At 42.1% G+C, this 15,153-nt stretch overlaps 1 protein-coding gene across 3 annotated transcripts in view; it reads right to left on the reverse strand.

Annotated features, from left to right (window-relative positions):
- Positions 1-1,400: 1,400 nt before the first annotated feature.
- TTBK2 (tau tubulin kinase 2) overlaps positions 1,401-15,153 on the reverse strand; it is a 177,258-nt gene continuing 163,505 nt past the window's right edge. For all 3 annotated transcript variants that reach the window (XM_004751215.3, XM_004751213.2, XM_004751214.2), the window contains 2 exons: positions 12,163-13,436; positions 1,401-8,480 (listed from right to left, as the gene is read on the reverse strand). In XM_004751215.3, the coding sequence (XP_004751272.1) occupies positions 8,018-8,480; positions 12,163-13,436 (1,737 nt within the window). In that variant the 3' untranslated portion in view covers positions 1,401-8,017. The remainder of the gene's footprint in view (positions 8,481-12,162; positions 13,437-15,153) is intronic.

The following is a 15,153-nucleotide window of genomic DNA, read 5'->3' on the forward strand; positions in this document are numbered from 1 at the left end:
ACCCAGGCGCCCCTCAAGAGTTTACGTTTTCTAGATTCAGCCGTCACTACCTTGAAGAAGTTAGGATAAAATTCGCCTAACCTCATTTGACCACTTAAGACTAAGAATTCTTGCAAGGACGATTTTTAGAATCCTCAGCCCGCTACCCTTAAACGCCTCAGGTGCACACGGAGTCACCTGTCTGTATCTTTACCTTACACCAGGTTCTTATTTCAACTGCTCTGCAAGATGAAATGTTAAGAGGCACATGCTTGAGTTATTTCTTAATTTCTCTTATTTGGAAACACGTGATAGGCAGCTCTTTAGAGGTTGTTACTAGCTGAGATAAGAAGGGGAAACCAGGCAGGGAAAGACAGATGGCACTAACATTCCAGGTCAGACCATACAAGGTGGGGGAGAAGCAATGCCCATGTGAGTGCCTCCTGAGAGTTCCTCGGGTTCAAAGGAAGGTCACAGGTGGAAAGTAGAGGGTGGTGGGGAGCACGGTGATGGGGAGCAGGAATGACTAGTGCTTCCTGTGGAGAAGGAGAAAGTATGTTAAAAAATGAAGGGCTTAGAGGGAACTCTTAGCACTTGCTAGTTTAAAAAATATATATTTTATTTGTCAGGGCGGGGGGGGGTCACAAGCGGGGAATGTCAGGTGGAGAAGGCAGAGGGAGAAGCAGGTTCCTCCCCAAGCAAGGAGCCCGCTGGCCCTTTGCGGGACTTCATCCCAGGCAGCCGCTTAACCAACTGAGCCACCCGGTTTTTAGATTTTATTTGGGAAAGAGAAAATCCTTTTTTTTTTTTTTTTTTAAGATTTGATTTATTTATTTGACAGAAATCACAAGTAGATGGAGAGGCAGGCAGAGAGAGAAAGAGGGAAGCAGGCTCCCCGCTGAGCAGAGAGCCCGACGCGGGACTTGATCCCAGGACCCGGAGATCATGACCTGAGCTGAAGGCAGCGGCTTAACCCACTGAGCCACCCAGGCGCCCCGGGAAAGAGAAAATCTTAAGCAGACTCCACACTCCGCGGGGAATGGGACAAGGGGCTCAATCCCAGGACACTGAGATCATGACCTGAGGGGAAAGGAAGAGTCCCACACTTAACCTGCTTAACCAACTAAGCCACCTAAGCGCCCCTTAGCACTTGCAGTTTCATTACTTCATCTTCATGGGGAACCATCTCCTTGTATCCCAGAACTCTGGCTTTTATCTGTAGGGGTACTGAACACATAGCTTCTAGTCAATCCACTGCTGCTTTTTCTAGGTCACTTCTGGATGTGGTGGTACTGCATTTATAGCAACACCTTCTGTTCCCTGTTGGGCTTGTAACCTATGGTGCATGCAATAACTTTATTAAATTAGAGAAACATTTTCCCTTTTTGAAAGCAAACCATCACACAAACAGAACTACAGTGTGCATGCGGAATGAATATTTTATTACTAGATTATAAAAATAAAATACAAAATAATTTTAAAACAGAACTTAAAACACTGTACAAAGCTTTAATATGATACAAATGGGAAAATTAAATAAATAATTACACTTTTATGTACAGATGGCCTATACAAAAGCACTCCATGTTTCTGCCAATACTCTTATGTCCTCGGTTGCCTGAGCAAAAATGCATAAAGAGGGCTGCTTGGAGGGAAAAGGACAATACAATACCTTTGGAGGTATTTCAAAGAGCAACTTCTCATCACTCTGGTTTCATGAAGAGGAGGAGAAAGGGGGAAAACTGTGGGATTACTAAAGTCCTCTATCCTAACTTAACTGGTTTTGCTCAACAAGAAAATTCTTCTGGTTTATGGTTCAATCTGATAGAACAATTGCCAGTAGTTCCTAACTTTCAAGAATTATATCTAAGTCAAAACTAGATGTCTCCCCTCTTTTTTCCTAAAAGCCGCAAACCGATACATAAATGACCCAATGAAATCAGCGCTGGTGATTTTAGGAATGGAGCCGCGAAGGGGATGGGAACTGTGCAAGGTGGAGGAGTGTGTGGGCTCAAGCATGGGTCACCTTAACAGTTGTCTTCTTTGTTCAGCTCACTCAATCCAATTTCAGAGCCCCTAGTGGCAGAATGCTGTGTTTCTTTCATCTTCCTAACTGTATCTTTGAAAGCTTTCTACCTTAGTGAACTAATTTATCTATCTTGTGAATCATTTAAAAAGAAAATAGTTTTGAAAAGTCCTAAGGGCTTTCCCCTCCCTGGGTTACTCCCTAAGATAATTCACATTCAAAACTCTAGTCACCTTGTTTATCATGGGTGAATGAAGAACAAAGCCCAGATTCCAAATATGGGGAAATGCTGTGAATGAATTTTTAGGGATTTTAAACTGTGTACTGTAAAGTGGGGAGAAAGGGTCATATGGCAAGGATAGTGTATATTAAAAACTTGGGTTTATGCAATGTTTTTAGCTGGATGAGTGAACAGTTCTGTACACAACATGAAACAGTAGTAAACTACTGAAAATAGAGGTAAAATTTCTATCATTAGTGTGTAAAGCTAAGTCATGGGCAAATTCTCTAGTCACATAGGCCCAAAGATCTGCCTCATGGAATCCTATACTGTAGGTAGAGGAACCCAGAACCACTGGCCGGCCCATGGGTACTGAAGAGACATGGCAGCATCACCAGTGACACTCACGTACTATACCCACACGGTCACTTCCAACTTAACAGGCAGACTCTCTTAAAGTTCCAAAGGATAATGAAGGAAAAGACTTCACTTCCTTTACATGTCTCCTCAGACCAAAGATCCGGCAAAGTGTAAGGAAATATTCAAGTCATTACTAAATGTTACTTCTTGGCTATTCAGTTTTTTTTGAGATCACATATAATAACCACAAAGTGATCCTGATCTAGTCACAAACTTTCATTTTCTGATCCAGATTTGCTCAAGGGGAATGATTAAACATCCAGCTTACATTCTGAAAGTCAGAGCAGATCATCATGACTCACTTAGACAAGGTACTGATGGGCCAGGACTCTATCATTTCATGTCTAGCCAAGGATTTCTCAGGGACTGAGGTGTGCAGCATCCACATTCCCCTTTAATAAAACACTAGGAATCCTGGTCCCTTGTCTTGGAGCTCGCTAAAAACTAGAGGAATTCCCCAGACACCTCCTGCAGATCCCCCTTGCACTGTCAGCAGCAGATTCTTCAGGCTCCTGAGATGGTCTGGGTTAACGTTCTCCTAATTCCAAAGGGGCAGCCAAACTACTGAGAAAATCCAATGAGAGATGTTTCCACACTCCTCCCCCATCCTTGCAGTGTACCCCAGAGTTCTACTGGATGGGGGGAGTGGAGTGGGATGTTCTAACCACCAGGGGGCAGGGGGCATTTCTGTGCACCACGTCCTCCTGTGTGGTCTGGGGACATGCAGTTGCCACATGTTCCCTTCTTAAAGTTAAGGTCTAAACCCACACCCATGAATTTGGGACTTGGGTGAATATGGACCTGTGGGGATGGCCATAGTGGTTACACACCTCAATCTTGTAATACTTTTTGTGTTAAAACCTAGGTAACTCTTCTGCAAATAAACTGTACAGACCCAATCTCAAGAAAGTTGGACAATGCCACTGTCATCAACCCTTCTATCTCTCCTCAGTGATACAGGTGCCAAAATACGTCTCCCTTTAGTCAAAGTCCCAACACATCTGTGGTAAATGCACATAAACAGAAGTGGGCAGAATATAAAAGAGTGAATGTAAACAACTTAATTCCAAAATACATGAACATGACAGAGGAATGGTTCTCTAACATATGTCGTGTTCTGATAGATACAAAGAAATGAACAAAGTCTTGAAATATGAAAACTTTGATCTCCAAGACTATATCTAGATTTATCTACAAATTAATATATTTTCAAATAGCCAGAATAAGATGCATTTTTTTTTTCCCCTAAGCTGCTAAACTCTGAATTCTGGATCCTGTTTCTCCTATCACCAATTTCTAATGTTAGGTTAAGAATGTAGTTCCTAGAACAAAGAATCCTCTAGGGGAAAAGCATCTGTTTTTAATTCAAAGCTATCGGGTATAGAAAAACTTATTATAGTTTTAACTATCTGTGTGTGGGTTTATAAAACATGCACCAATGTACACTTTTTCCTTGTAGATTGAATGCAACCATAGAAACATTTGCATAAAAATCTGTGGCCTGGGAAGAATCTCTGATGATAACCAAAGAGCCACAAGTCCCCCTAGTGGTCAGGAGCTGAGCAGAGATACTGCACAACTAGTCCGCTGAATCAGTAAGCAGCTGGGATCTGCTTGGTAATTTAAAGCATATAATACAAAGTGGATAATGACAACAGTGGGCATCAATTACCATGTTGGTACTTATCTAGGACTGGATTGACTTGGCAACTTTTACAAAAAAAACCATTCACTTCACAACATGCAACTTAAGAAACGCAAGTGTGCTGGTGCCCTTGTCAGCAAGGCCAGCTTGCACACCGAGGTGGGATTGACGGCGCCCGCCTGAGGCTTCCCGTTCAAAGATGTTTACAGTCTGTGCTTTAAGGTTACACTTGATAAGATCCTATTTTCCTTTGTTCGCTATACATTAAAGTTAAATGCCTTTATGCTGTGCAGAAGATGGCCAGTGAAATTTTAATATTTTAACCCATCTGTATACCCTGGAGATTTGGCGGCATAATGCAAGAATGCTGCTGATGGGGACTGAAAGGTGCGAATCCATTTTCTGCTACACCCAAGTAACTCCGGAGACTAGACATGGCGGGGTAAGGGCAAGTATGATTAGGGCTGCCATTGTGTTGTGAGAGGAGAAACCAGGACACACCTGATTTTCGAAAACTGATTTTCACTTTTGCCCCTTACTACTTTTCATATAGTTTGGCTTGACTTTAATTAATGGCCATGTCCCTCAGCTTAGATAAAATAACCAAAGTGGTTTAAAATTACTTGATCTGTTTGTCACTGAAATCTGAAATATGCCATCACTTAAAAAAAAAAAAAACAAAAAATAAGTAACTAAAACAACAAACAACCAACTCATTCTCTGTATCATATCTTAAAGCAAAAACAAAAATCCTTGTGCCAAAAATGTTTTGCTCAGGGCTGCCAACTTCTCTTTTTAGCCTGAGACACTGAATATCTAAAAGCACAAACTACGCTTTTAAAAACCATAAAGTAAATCTCTATATGATAGTACTTTTACGTGGACCTATTGATACATATAACTAGTCTGTTTTCTTTTGAAAGTATCAGAGCTGAAACATCTTTGGTTAACTCTTTCCTCTACATGCAAGATGAAGTATTCTTATACACTGAGGCTATTTCTCTCTGGATACGGAGTTCGTCGGTGCCATCTGGAAAAGGGGGCAACATAGTGGAAGAGTTGGGAGAAAAACTGAAGAAACCAAGAGAGAGAAAACACCCAATTGCCATGTTGCCATCACTGTTTGTTTCGACCTCTAGAAGAGAAATACCAATAACACACACACATGACTATAGCCTCATCTGCTTTTCCAATGGTTATGATGGGCATGCTTCTAATGACAGGGGTCAGGATTTAAAGCTGGCTACTTTTAGCACAATTTAGCTAATACAAGAGAAAAAAGAAGATAATTCCTTAATTGTAGACTGCTCCACTCCCCCACCATCCAAAAAGTAGTGAGGTGCAAAGAGCAATGTAGAATGGCAATTTTTAAGAGTTTTTTTTTTCCCTTTAAATCAATTTATGTCAGACCCATGATTATTGCCCTAGTTTATCCCCTTTAACCATAAGGACAGAATTATGTGATTAACGTGACAAATTTTTGAGCCAGTATTACAAGCGTGTCCCAGTAATTTTTTCCCCTATCAAAATCTTTTAAAAGTGAAAATTAAATAGCCTATCTTGGCTTGAAGGCTGCCAACCCTTGCATTATACACAAAGAAGGCAAGAAGAATCTGAAGGGTCCCATGCCAAGAACATATTTTCGGAAAATGAAGACAGGCGAGGCCCAAGTGTACACGAGGCACACAATAAAAAGGAATTTCACCATCTGTGATCTTGAAATTACAAATGGAGAAGGAGAAAGAATGAGTTTATATAAGCATATGTTTCTCTATATATTTATAAATATTTATACCATTTACCATGAAGACATGCAAGTAGTGTTATAGCAAATATTATACAATATCATACAGAAGGACTGGTCTTCCAGTATTACAGTTGCTTTAGTTACATAGCAAATATGTCTTATCTATTGCATTCCTCTGTAGTGCTTGAAACCGGAGAGAAATTAAGATTCCACACTATGCTACATTTCTTACAGGAGATCGTATAGGACTCGATAGTGTTTGGAGTTTCGGGGTTTTTTTGTTTTTTTTTTTTTTTAAAAACAGCTCCGCACAGAGAGAACGAGAAGACCAGTGCAGCTTCAGGGCAGCTTTGATGCAGCATCATTAGAATGTAGTCACCTGGTGAGGAAACAGACTTCTTTCTTTTTGTGTTTTTTTTTTCCCCCTTTTTTTTTTCTGGTTTCCAATTCAACCATATTCGATTTGGCAGCAAACACAAGGTCAAAGAGAAAGCACAGATGTTTGCTAGAAGGCAAATTGCAACAGCAAGCAGACCAATTTACCTGACCTCAATAAGGTCTGTACAACACAAAACACCTACAGAGTAGAAAAGAGCCCATTGGAAAAATCTAGCATAATTTACTTTTGCCTGATTCCTATTAGCAGAAGACTGAAATGAGAACAAACACGCTCCTCCTCGCAGCTTTATAAATTGAGGTTACAAGGAAATCAGGTCCAAAAGCCCAAACATTCAAACTAAAGCATAGGAGAAGCAGTAATAAAACAGTAAAAGATAGATATTGAGCCTAAATTTATTTCCCCAGATACTCATTCCTTATTGGCTAAACGTATATAAAATACAAAGTTTGAGGATTATAAGCCTCAACAACGTACCTAATTTCTGTTTTTCTTTCTAAATCTCTAAGAGCATAAAGTCACATTCCACAGCATCGGACTTCCCTGGTATCATCTTGGAGGTTGATATTGGAAAACAGTCAGTATCCAGAAGACCTAAGAAAGCAAGGTCTACTCTGGTCGGTCTTCCTTCCACAAGGAGGAAATGGAGGGGAAGAGGGTTCTTTTGTCTTGAAGGGTGTTCACCCCACTCTGTCCCTCTGTCCCTAACGTGCTAACGCCTGTGCAGTAGGCTGTTTCAGCTTCTCCTTCCTTTACCTACGTTTCAGTAGTTCTTTTTCACAATAAAAATATACTGAGTTAAAAAAAAAATATACTGAGTTAAGAACTGTGAACTGTTACTTTTTTCTGTTCAACAGAAAAATATTAGGGGACTAAAAAAAAAACAACAACACACACACACACAACTGGATTGGAAATTTTCAGTATGTGCTGCTAAAAGCATATTAGAAGGTACTGTTAAAGTAAGAAAAGGGAGCCTGATTCCGGGGAGATACTCTAACTTTAAAAACTGTGAAATGCAGGGAGGGTAGCAGGAGTGAGGCAAAGTCAAGGTGTGAACTCCCAGTACACGAACAAACACACGAGCCGTGTGTACACGGGCACTGGCTCCTCAGCAGCAGACTCGTTATATATCCTCCTATTGAAGCAATTCTGACTCTCCAAGGTTGGGAAGTTTTGAACGAAAATATTAAAACAACAAATTTCACTTTTGCTATATAATCTTTGAGCAATGCCTTAAAAAAAAAAAAAACAGGCCGAACCCCTTAAAATTCCATTCCATTTCCTACCTTTAACTCTTTTGTTTCAAAGGCAGCTGAAAAATGAGAGTTCCTTTAATCTCCCCCCTTGGATTTTGCTGGATTGCCCCTTCCTATGCAAAGGCATTGATTCCTGATCTGCTTGCTGCCTGCCTTAGGTAATTCCTTATCATAAATTTATGTCTTCTTATAAATAATTTATCATGTTACTTTCTTTTGCAAGAGAAGATCAACACTGATTGTTTAAATAGACAGTACAGGGACACACATGCATCAGGCTGAGGAGGAGGATCTCACACCTTTCACAGAGATGCAGCCCGGCTTCTACCTGCTGAGTTTAGTGGCTGACTTACTCTTCCCAGGGGGGGCTTTAGTGCTGGCCGAGTGGTGGTGGAGGCTGCTGGATCCTTTCAGGCCATTCTTGCTGGGTTTGCAGTGCTCCTGCTGGCAGGACCTCCTGGAGGAGGAAGATCCTGAGTGGCTGGGAGGGGACTTGCTTCTCCCCAGATGCGGGGACGAACTCCTCTGGTCATGGTGGGGCCGTGCAGCCCTGGATGGTGAGGAGCTGGACGTGCGAGGCAAGGAAGAGCTTCGAGGAGAGGCACTGGGACTTCTGCGGGGGACAACTGGACTCTTGGGTGGTGTTTTTGGATTGTGGGGTGATCCTGGACTCTTGCACTGAGGAGTGCCCCGGGGCTTCTGAGATCCATTTTGAAGAATTTGGGCCAGGCGGGAGAACAGGTCTGAGTCAGAATTGCTACTCCCTAGGACTTTATATCTGCGGAGCCTTAAAAGAACAGACAAGAAATCTTTTCATTTTAATCCAAAGGCGTCCAGAAAGTCACAGTATCCTAATGATAATGTGTATAAGGTAAGTCAAGTCAGCAAACACTGGAAACAGAGTTACTCTTTCACACACCACTTGCATGAGTCTGGACAAATTACTTAACCTCTCCTTTTTTTTTTTTTTTTAAAGATTTTATTTATTTGACAGAGAGAGAGAGAGATCACAAGTAGGCAGAGAGAGAGGAAGGGAAGCAGGCTCCCTGCCTAGCAGAGAGCCCGATGCGGGGCTCGATCCCACGACCCTGGGATCATGACCTGAGCTGAAGGCAGAGGCTTTAACCCACTGAGCCACCCAGGTGCCCCAACCTCTCCTTTTCTTTTCTTCAAAGTGAAATACAGTTGACACACGATGTGTTAATTTCAGGCATACAGCAGGACGATTTCACAATTCTATACATTAACAATGTTCACCATGAGAAATTTTGTTACTGTCACTGTACAAATTTATTACAGTATCATTGACTATATTCTCTTTGCTATACTTTCCATCCCTATGACTTATTCTGTAACTCAAAGTTCATACCTCTTACTCCCCACCCTTCACCTATTTCGCCCACCCCTCCCACCCTACTCCCCTCTGGCAACCAGCAGGCTGTTCTCTGTATTTATGAGTCTGTTTCTGTTTGCTTGCTTGTTCATTCTGTGTTTTTAGATTTCACATGTAAGTGTGAAAATACCATATGATTTCACTTATATGTTCTTGGTATTTGTCTTTCTCTAATTTCACTTAGTACAATACCCTCTAAGTCTGTCCATGTTGTAAAGGGCAAGATTTCATTCTTTTTTATGGCTGAGCAATATTCTATGACATGTACACACACCCCCCCCTACATTTTTGCCCATTCATCCATCAATAGACACGTTGTTTCCATATCCTGCCTATTGTAAATAATGCTGCTATAAACCTGGGGTGCATATATCTTTTCAGATTAGTGTTTTGTTTTCTTTGGGAAAATACCCAGCTGTGAAATTACTGGATTGGGTGGTAGTTCCATTTTTCATTTTTTGAGGGAATTCCATACTGCTTTCCATAGTTGCTGCATAAATCACATCCTCACCAGCAGTGCACGTCACCTCTCCTAGCTTTTAATGGGAATGTTATCTACCTCCCAAGATTACTGGGCAGCTGAGAATAATGGCCCAAGTAAAGTATTTTGCTGGCTGGCTGCCGTTCAGAAGGACTTAAATGTTGTTGGTCCCTTTCTCCTGTGGCACGTTTGCTCTTCCTCTTCTTCTAAGTTTCTATTCATTTATTTAAGTAATCTGTATACCCAATATGGAGCTTGAACTCATGACCCCAAGATGAAGGCCGCACACACTTCTGACTGAACTAGCCAGGCACCTGGCCTGTTTGTTCTTTTAATTTTAGGATCAACTTAATGAAACATCTCTAGCATGTTAGTAAGTATGAGAGAGAGTAAACCATTTTGTATAATGCTCCAAGATAGAAATCTGGCATGTGTATATGCAGACAATAAACCCCACAACGTGAAGTACACTCACCAACATCAGGAACTACAGATCAAAATATTATTTCAACCTCATTTAACACTTTGCAAAAGGAAAGCATAGTCACTGGTTTCTCTGGGCTTCAGTGTCTGTCTCTGACAATAGTCTGAGATTCAAGAGAGCTGGGTTTGGAGACTGACTGCCCTGTCTTACTGGCAACAGAACTTGGGCCCCTGAATTCTATATCTAGAGAATATTCTTATGAATATCAGTGTCTCCTCTGGCCTAAATTCTTTCTGTCTCAGCCTAAAACCCACTCAGTTAAAGAATTTAAACATTAAGCTGCTTGGGGGGCCTGGATGGCTCAGTCAGTTAAGTGTCTGCCTTCAGCTCAGGTTATGATCCTGGAGTCCTGGGATCAAGCCCCGAGTCAAGCCCTGTGACAGGCTCTGTGCTCAGTGGGAGCCTGCTTCTCCCTCTCCCTCTGCCCCTGCTCATGCTCATTCGCCCTCTCTCAAATAAATTAAAAACAAACAAACAAACAAACAAACAAAAAACACCAAACTTTCAACTGCTGACATGCCACTCCTTATGGAAGGAAGTAGGAGAAGAACTTGCAAGGTCGTATTAGAAGCTGCAGGATGCAGGGGCATAAACAGCCATCATCACCGTCATGGGTCAGCAATAAGCTACTGATTTTTTCTCTCTTCCTCCCACCATCTACTTATTCTGACATGATGAAACTCCTTCTGGTTAAGCCTATCCTTATGGATGTTATAGTAAAGTTGGAAGAATGGAATAAAATAATTCTTCTGTGCCAGGACCTATATGGGAGAGTTGAGTGACCCCTGAATTCCCAGATGAAGTCCAGGCTGGTCAGCTCTGTGACACAATGCCACGCACTTGGCTTGGTTACCAAGTGCTACTTTTAAGGGACTCGTAAAGTGCTAAGTAATAAATGATAACCAAGATTTGTTTGCTGAAGTCCAAAGCAGCTCAAGCCACAGATGACACCATCTCTACGAAGTACAGAGGACAAGCAGAAGGAAGAGGGGGTGTGTCACTACTGTTCATGGAATCACCTTTCTAAACTGTCACAAATGACTGCTGTTTTACTCATCACCATGCTTCCTGGAGGAGTCTAGTCCCATTGGCACTTCAAATCCAATGTTTAGTTACCCTTGAACCTGAAACCCTATGGCAACTCAGAGCCAACCTTACCTAAGGGGAGCAAGTTCTGCTGGGTGATGATAAAGATAGACTCTCACTTTATACACTTCAGAATCCATAATAATAATCTATATTGTTGTACTGTCTAGAATAGGCTACAGTCTTCATGTATTTTGATTTTCACCTGGTTTTTGTTCAAAGGTCATTCTTTTTCTCATTTTTCTAACAGGGCTGAGACCATTTTAGTCTGTGGAATGAATAATCGCTCTCCAACAAAAGCACTCTTAACTGGTTTGTCACCTCCCAATAGTTTACCTTCGTCTTTAAAATATAGTTACCCTACGGTCAACTCTACACAAGAATACTTCAATTAACAAGTATACCATATAGTAAATATTGAAGTAATACTTTTATTATGTATGGCTATATGTATCATCAGACCCAAGGGAAACTGCCTATAGGGGTTTTGTGTTTGTTTACTTCATTATAATTACATAAAGAGCACTGTGACCAGGACCCATTCATCAAATTATGGAAACAGTCTTTTTCACTAGAATTTGACACCATAATGACATCTCTTATAATGGGATTTGGACTAGAAAAAGCTGGAAAATTACCAAGTATCTAGTTAAAATGGACTAAAAGAGAAATGACCTTGGTTGCATGCTAATTAAACCCGGCACAAAGCTCTACATGTACGCCACCATATTGCAGTCCATATGCGCAACCATATTTGATCCTCCCCAAACCACAAGGCAAATATAAGACCTATTTTATGGATGCAGAAGCTGAGGGTCACAATGCTAGAGAGTGGGGGCGCTAAGAGTTTACTTGGATCAGTATAACCCCTTCTTCTATACTGGCCTATAAAGCTTGGGGAAGGCAGTGAAGGCAACAGATAATCAGAAGCAGGCAACAGAGAAATGAGACCACTGACGTAACATAATCAAGCAGACACAGAGAGAACATTACACACTTAACACGGTGACAACACAGAGCCTTACCTGGCTTCAACTCCAGGCCTCGTGGGAGGTTTTCCTGGTGGTGGCCGAGGCAAGAACTGAGCTGAAGTTGCACTACTGACTTGATCTGTGTTGACCCATGAAACTGGCCTTGGGATTTTGCTCTTTCTGGACTGGGAGATGATGGGTGACAGAAAGCTGTCTTCGGCTGATCTGCTCAGGTGCGAGTCTATAGCCAGTCTTGAAAAGGGAGCAAAGACCTCCTCCTCAGAAAAGGGGGTGGGAACAGTGGCTAGTCTCTCCTCCAGCAATTTATCAGAGGCACTTGAGAGATCCCCAAGGAAAGACTTGAGTTGCCTTTTTTCCACCAGAAGCCTGACGAGGTCTGGCTGATAAGCTTTCTTTTGGAGGAGCTTTTCTTTTGCGGAGACTGCAGAGGATGATTCAAAAGTTGAGTCTATCTCTTGGGCTAAAACAGGGATTCGGCTGTGTCTAGTTACAAAGGATGACCTGATCACATCCTTCCGGGATGGGGGACAATGTTCGCTCTCGGAAACACAATGAAACAATTCCCCATTTCTAGGGGCCATTTTCTCTCTCTTACCCTCTTGGTGCAAAAATGTAGACAGGTCTCCCTGCTGACCTGGCAAGTCTGCACTCCTGACATCATCATCCTTAGATGGCTTACCTTTTTGCATTGCTGCCACCTGACCTATCTGTCCTTCAACATGTGGGTCAATGACTTGTGAAGAAACTTCTGAAGTTTCAACCTCCAGAAGCTTCATTATCTCATGATTTTTGTCTTGATTTGGCACTACACTAAAAGTGTGTGTCTTTGCCACATCAAGAGGTTCAGTGGTAGCTGAGTGATCTCTTTCCACAGTTACCAAGTCTCCTGGAAGGGAGGCGATCTCAATATAATGCTGCCCTTTACTTAACTTCTCATCTTCATTATCTGACCTTAGAAGATTGCTTTTCTCTTCAGTTTCCCTAGGGAGACTCTCAAGTTCTCTCAAAGCCAGTCTGTTATGGTCAGGATGGTCATTTGGTCCTAGATCTTGAGATTTGTTACACTCTCTAATATTGGCTAACAAGTCATGACCAGTATGATCTATCTGCAGCCCCAAGTCTGTTCTGCTTCCTCCACTAGGAGGTTCACCTTCTGTTACAACCAGGCCAGAGAAGTTCTCCTTTGGAGAATAAAGTTCCACAGTGGGTTCCACAGGCTGAAGGTCCTTCTTCTCTTGCTGTTGACCATAGTGAAAGCTTCCTGAAGTTGACTGTGTGGATGCCACAGAGGGTCTAGGAATTGTTATCTGGAGAGACAGGAGAAAAAGTGTTATGCAATAATGTGGACTATAATGAAGATGCCTGATTTGAAATTTCACATGTCAAATTCTAATTTGTAAGAGGAACACAGATATTGACCAGGTCTGCCCAACTCATATTTAAAATGAACAGCTCCAAATCAAAGTACATGATGCTCAAGCTCTCCCACCCAGGAGCTGTATAAAACAGGCTCATCCCTGCCTCTTCTTTAGCCTGCTCTGTGCTCTACAACACTGACTTCTCCAGACTGCACGACCCAGGCTCCCTTGCCTTCTGATTTCCGGCTGGGTTTGCTCAATGGGCAGCACCAACAGAGCATCAGAGTTGGAGTAGAGAAAGGTCTGGGTATTATTAATATTTTCAAAGAGGTTTATTTATTTATTTATTTATGAGAGTGAGAGAGAGAGAGAGGAGAAGGAGGAGCAGAGGGAGAAGGACAAGCAGACTCTGTGATGAGTGGGGGAACCCCAACACGGGGTTCAATCCCAGGACCCTGAGATCATGACCTGAGCCGAAATAAAGAGTCAGACGCTCAACCAACTGTGCCATCGGACGCCCCCAGGTCTGGGTATTAATTCTCTCTGCACCCTGCCCAAGGGACAGCAGCTTTGGTAGTGGCTACAGTCTACCACTTCTGACCACAGCTGCTATGGTATGGCCCCTCTCCTAGCTTTTATTCCCTCTTCCTCCTCCCACAGGACTCAAGATAGAAATCGTTCCCTCCACTGATGCTTCTGTTAGTTCTCTTAACTCTTCCCACCCATCTGTAAAAAGCTCTTCTCAGTAAATTCTCTCCAAGTCCCCTTGAGTGTGCCAGCTATTTTCTGCCAGAATCCAGATACAGGATTACAGGGGAAAAAAATTACTGTCAAACTATTGTACATTTAAAAATTCCAGATTTACATGCATTTTGTTTCCCATAACTTCTATCAATAAATGTTAGGAATATACAAGCAAAGCCATATAAAGAAAGACGTTTCCTAATGTTTCATTATCTTCTTTAATTTTTTTTTAATTTTTAAAAAAGATTTTATTTATTTATTTATTTGATAGAGAGAGATCACAAGCAGGCAGAGAGGCAGGCAGAAAGAGAGGAGGAAGCAGGCTTCCTGCTGAGCAGAGAGCCTGATGTGGGGCTCGATCCCAGGACCCTGGGACCATGACCTGAGCTGAAAGCAGAGGCTTTAACCCACTGAGCCACGCAGGCACCCCCTTCTTTAATTTTTTTTAAGGTCAAGCCTATGATACATTAAATTCTACCATCCTTCCACTGAAGTCATTTAACTCTATGTGAAGTAAGCCAAGCAGAGAAAGACAATTATCATATGGTTTCACTTATATGTGGAACATAAGGAATAGCACGGAGGACCATAGGGGAAGGGAGGAAAAGCCAAAGAAGGAGAAATCAGAGAGAGACAACCGAGAGAGACTATGGACCCCAAGAAACAATCTGGGGGTTTCAGAGGGGAGGGGGTGGAGAGGTGGGGTAACAGGGTGATGGGTATTAAGGAGCGCACGTGCTATGATGAGCACCAGGTGTTATACTTAACTAATGGATCACTGAACACTACATCAAGAACTATGTACTATACAGTGGCTAACGGAACATAATAAAAAAAAAGAGAGAAAGAGACAGAGATTCAATATCTAATAAGAATGACCCAGGGGCACCTGGGTGGCTCAGTGGGTTAAAGCCTCTGCCTT

The sequence above is a fragment of the Mustela putorius genome, unplaced genomic scaffold (genome assembly GCF_011764305.1).
Source record: "Mustela putorius furo isolate JIRA1106 unplaced genomic scaffold, ASM1176430v1.1 tig00003898_pilon_pilon_pilon, whole genome shotgun sequence".
NCBI classification, from domain to species: domain Eukaryota; kingdom Metazoa; phylum Chordata; class Mammalia; order Carnivora; family Mustelidae; genus Mustela; species Mustela putorius.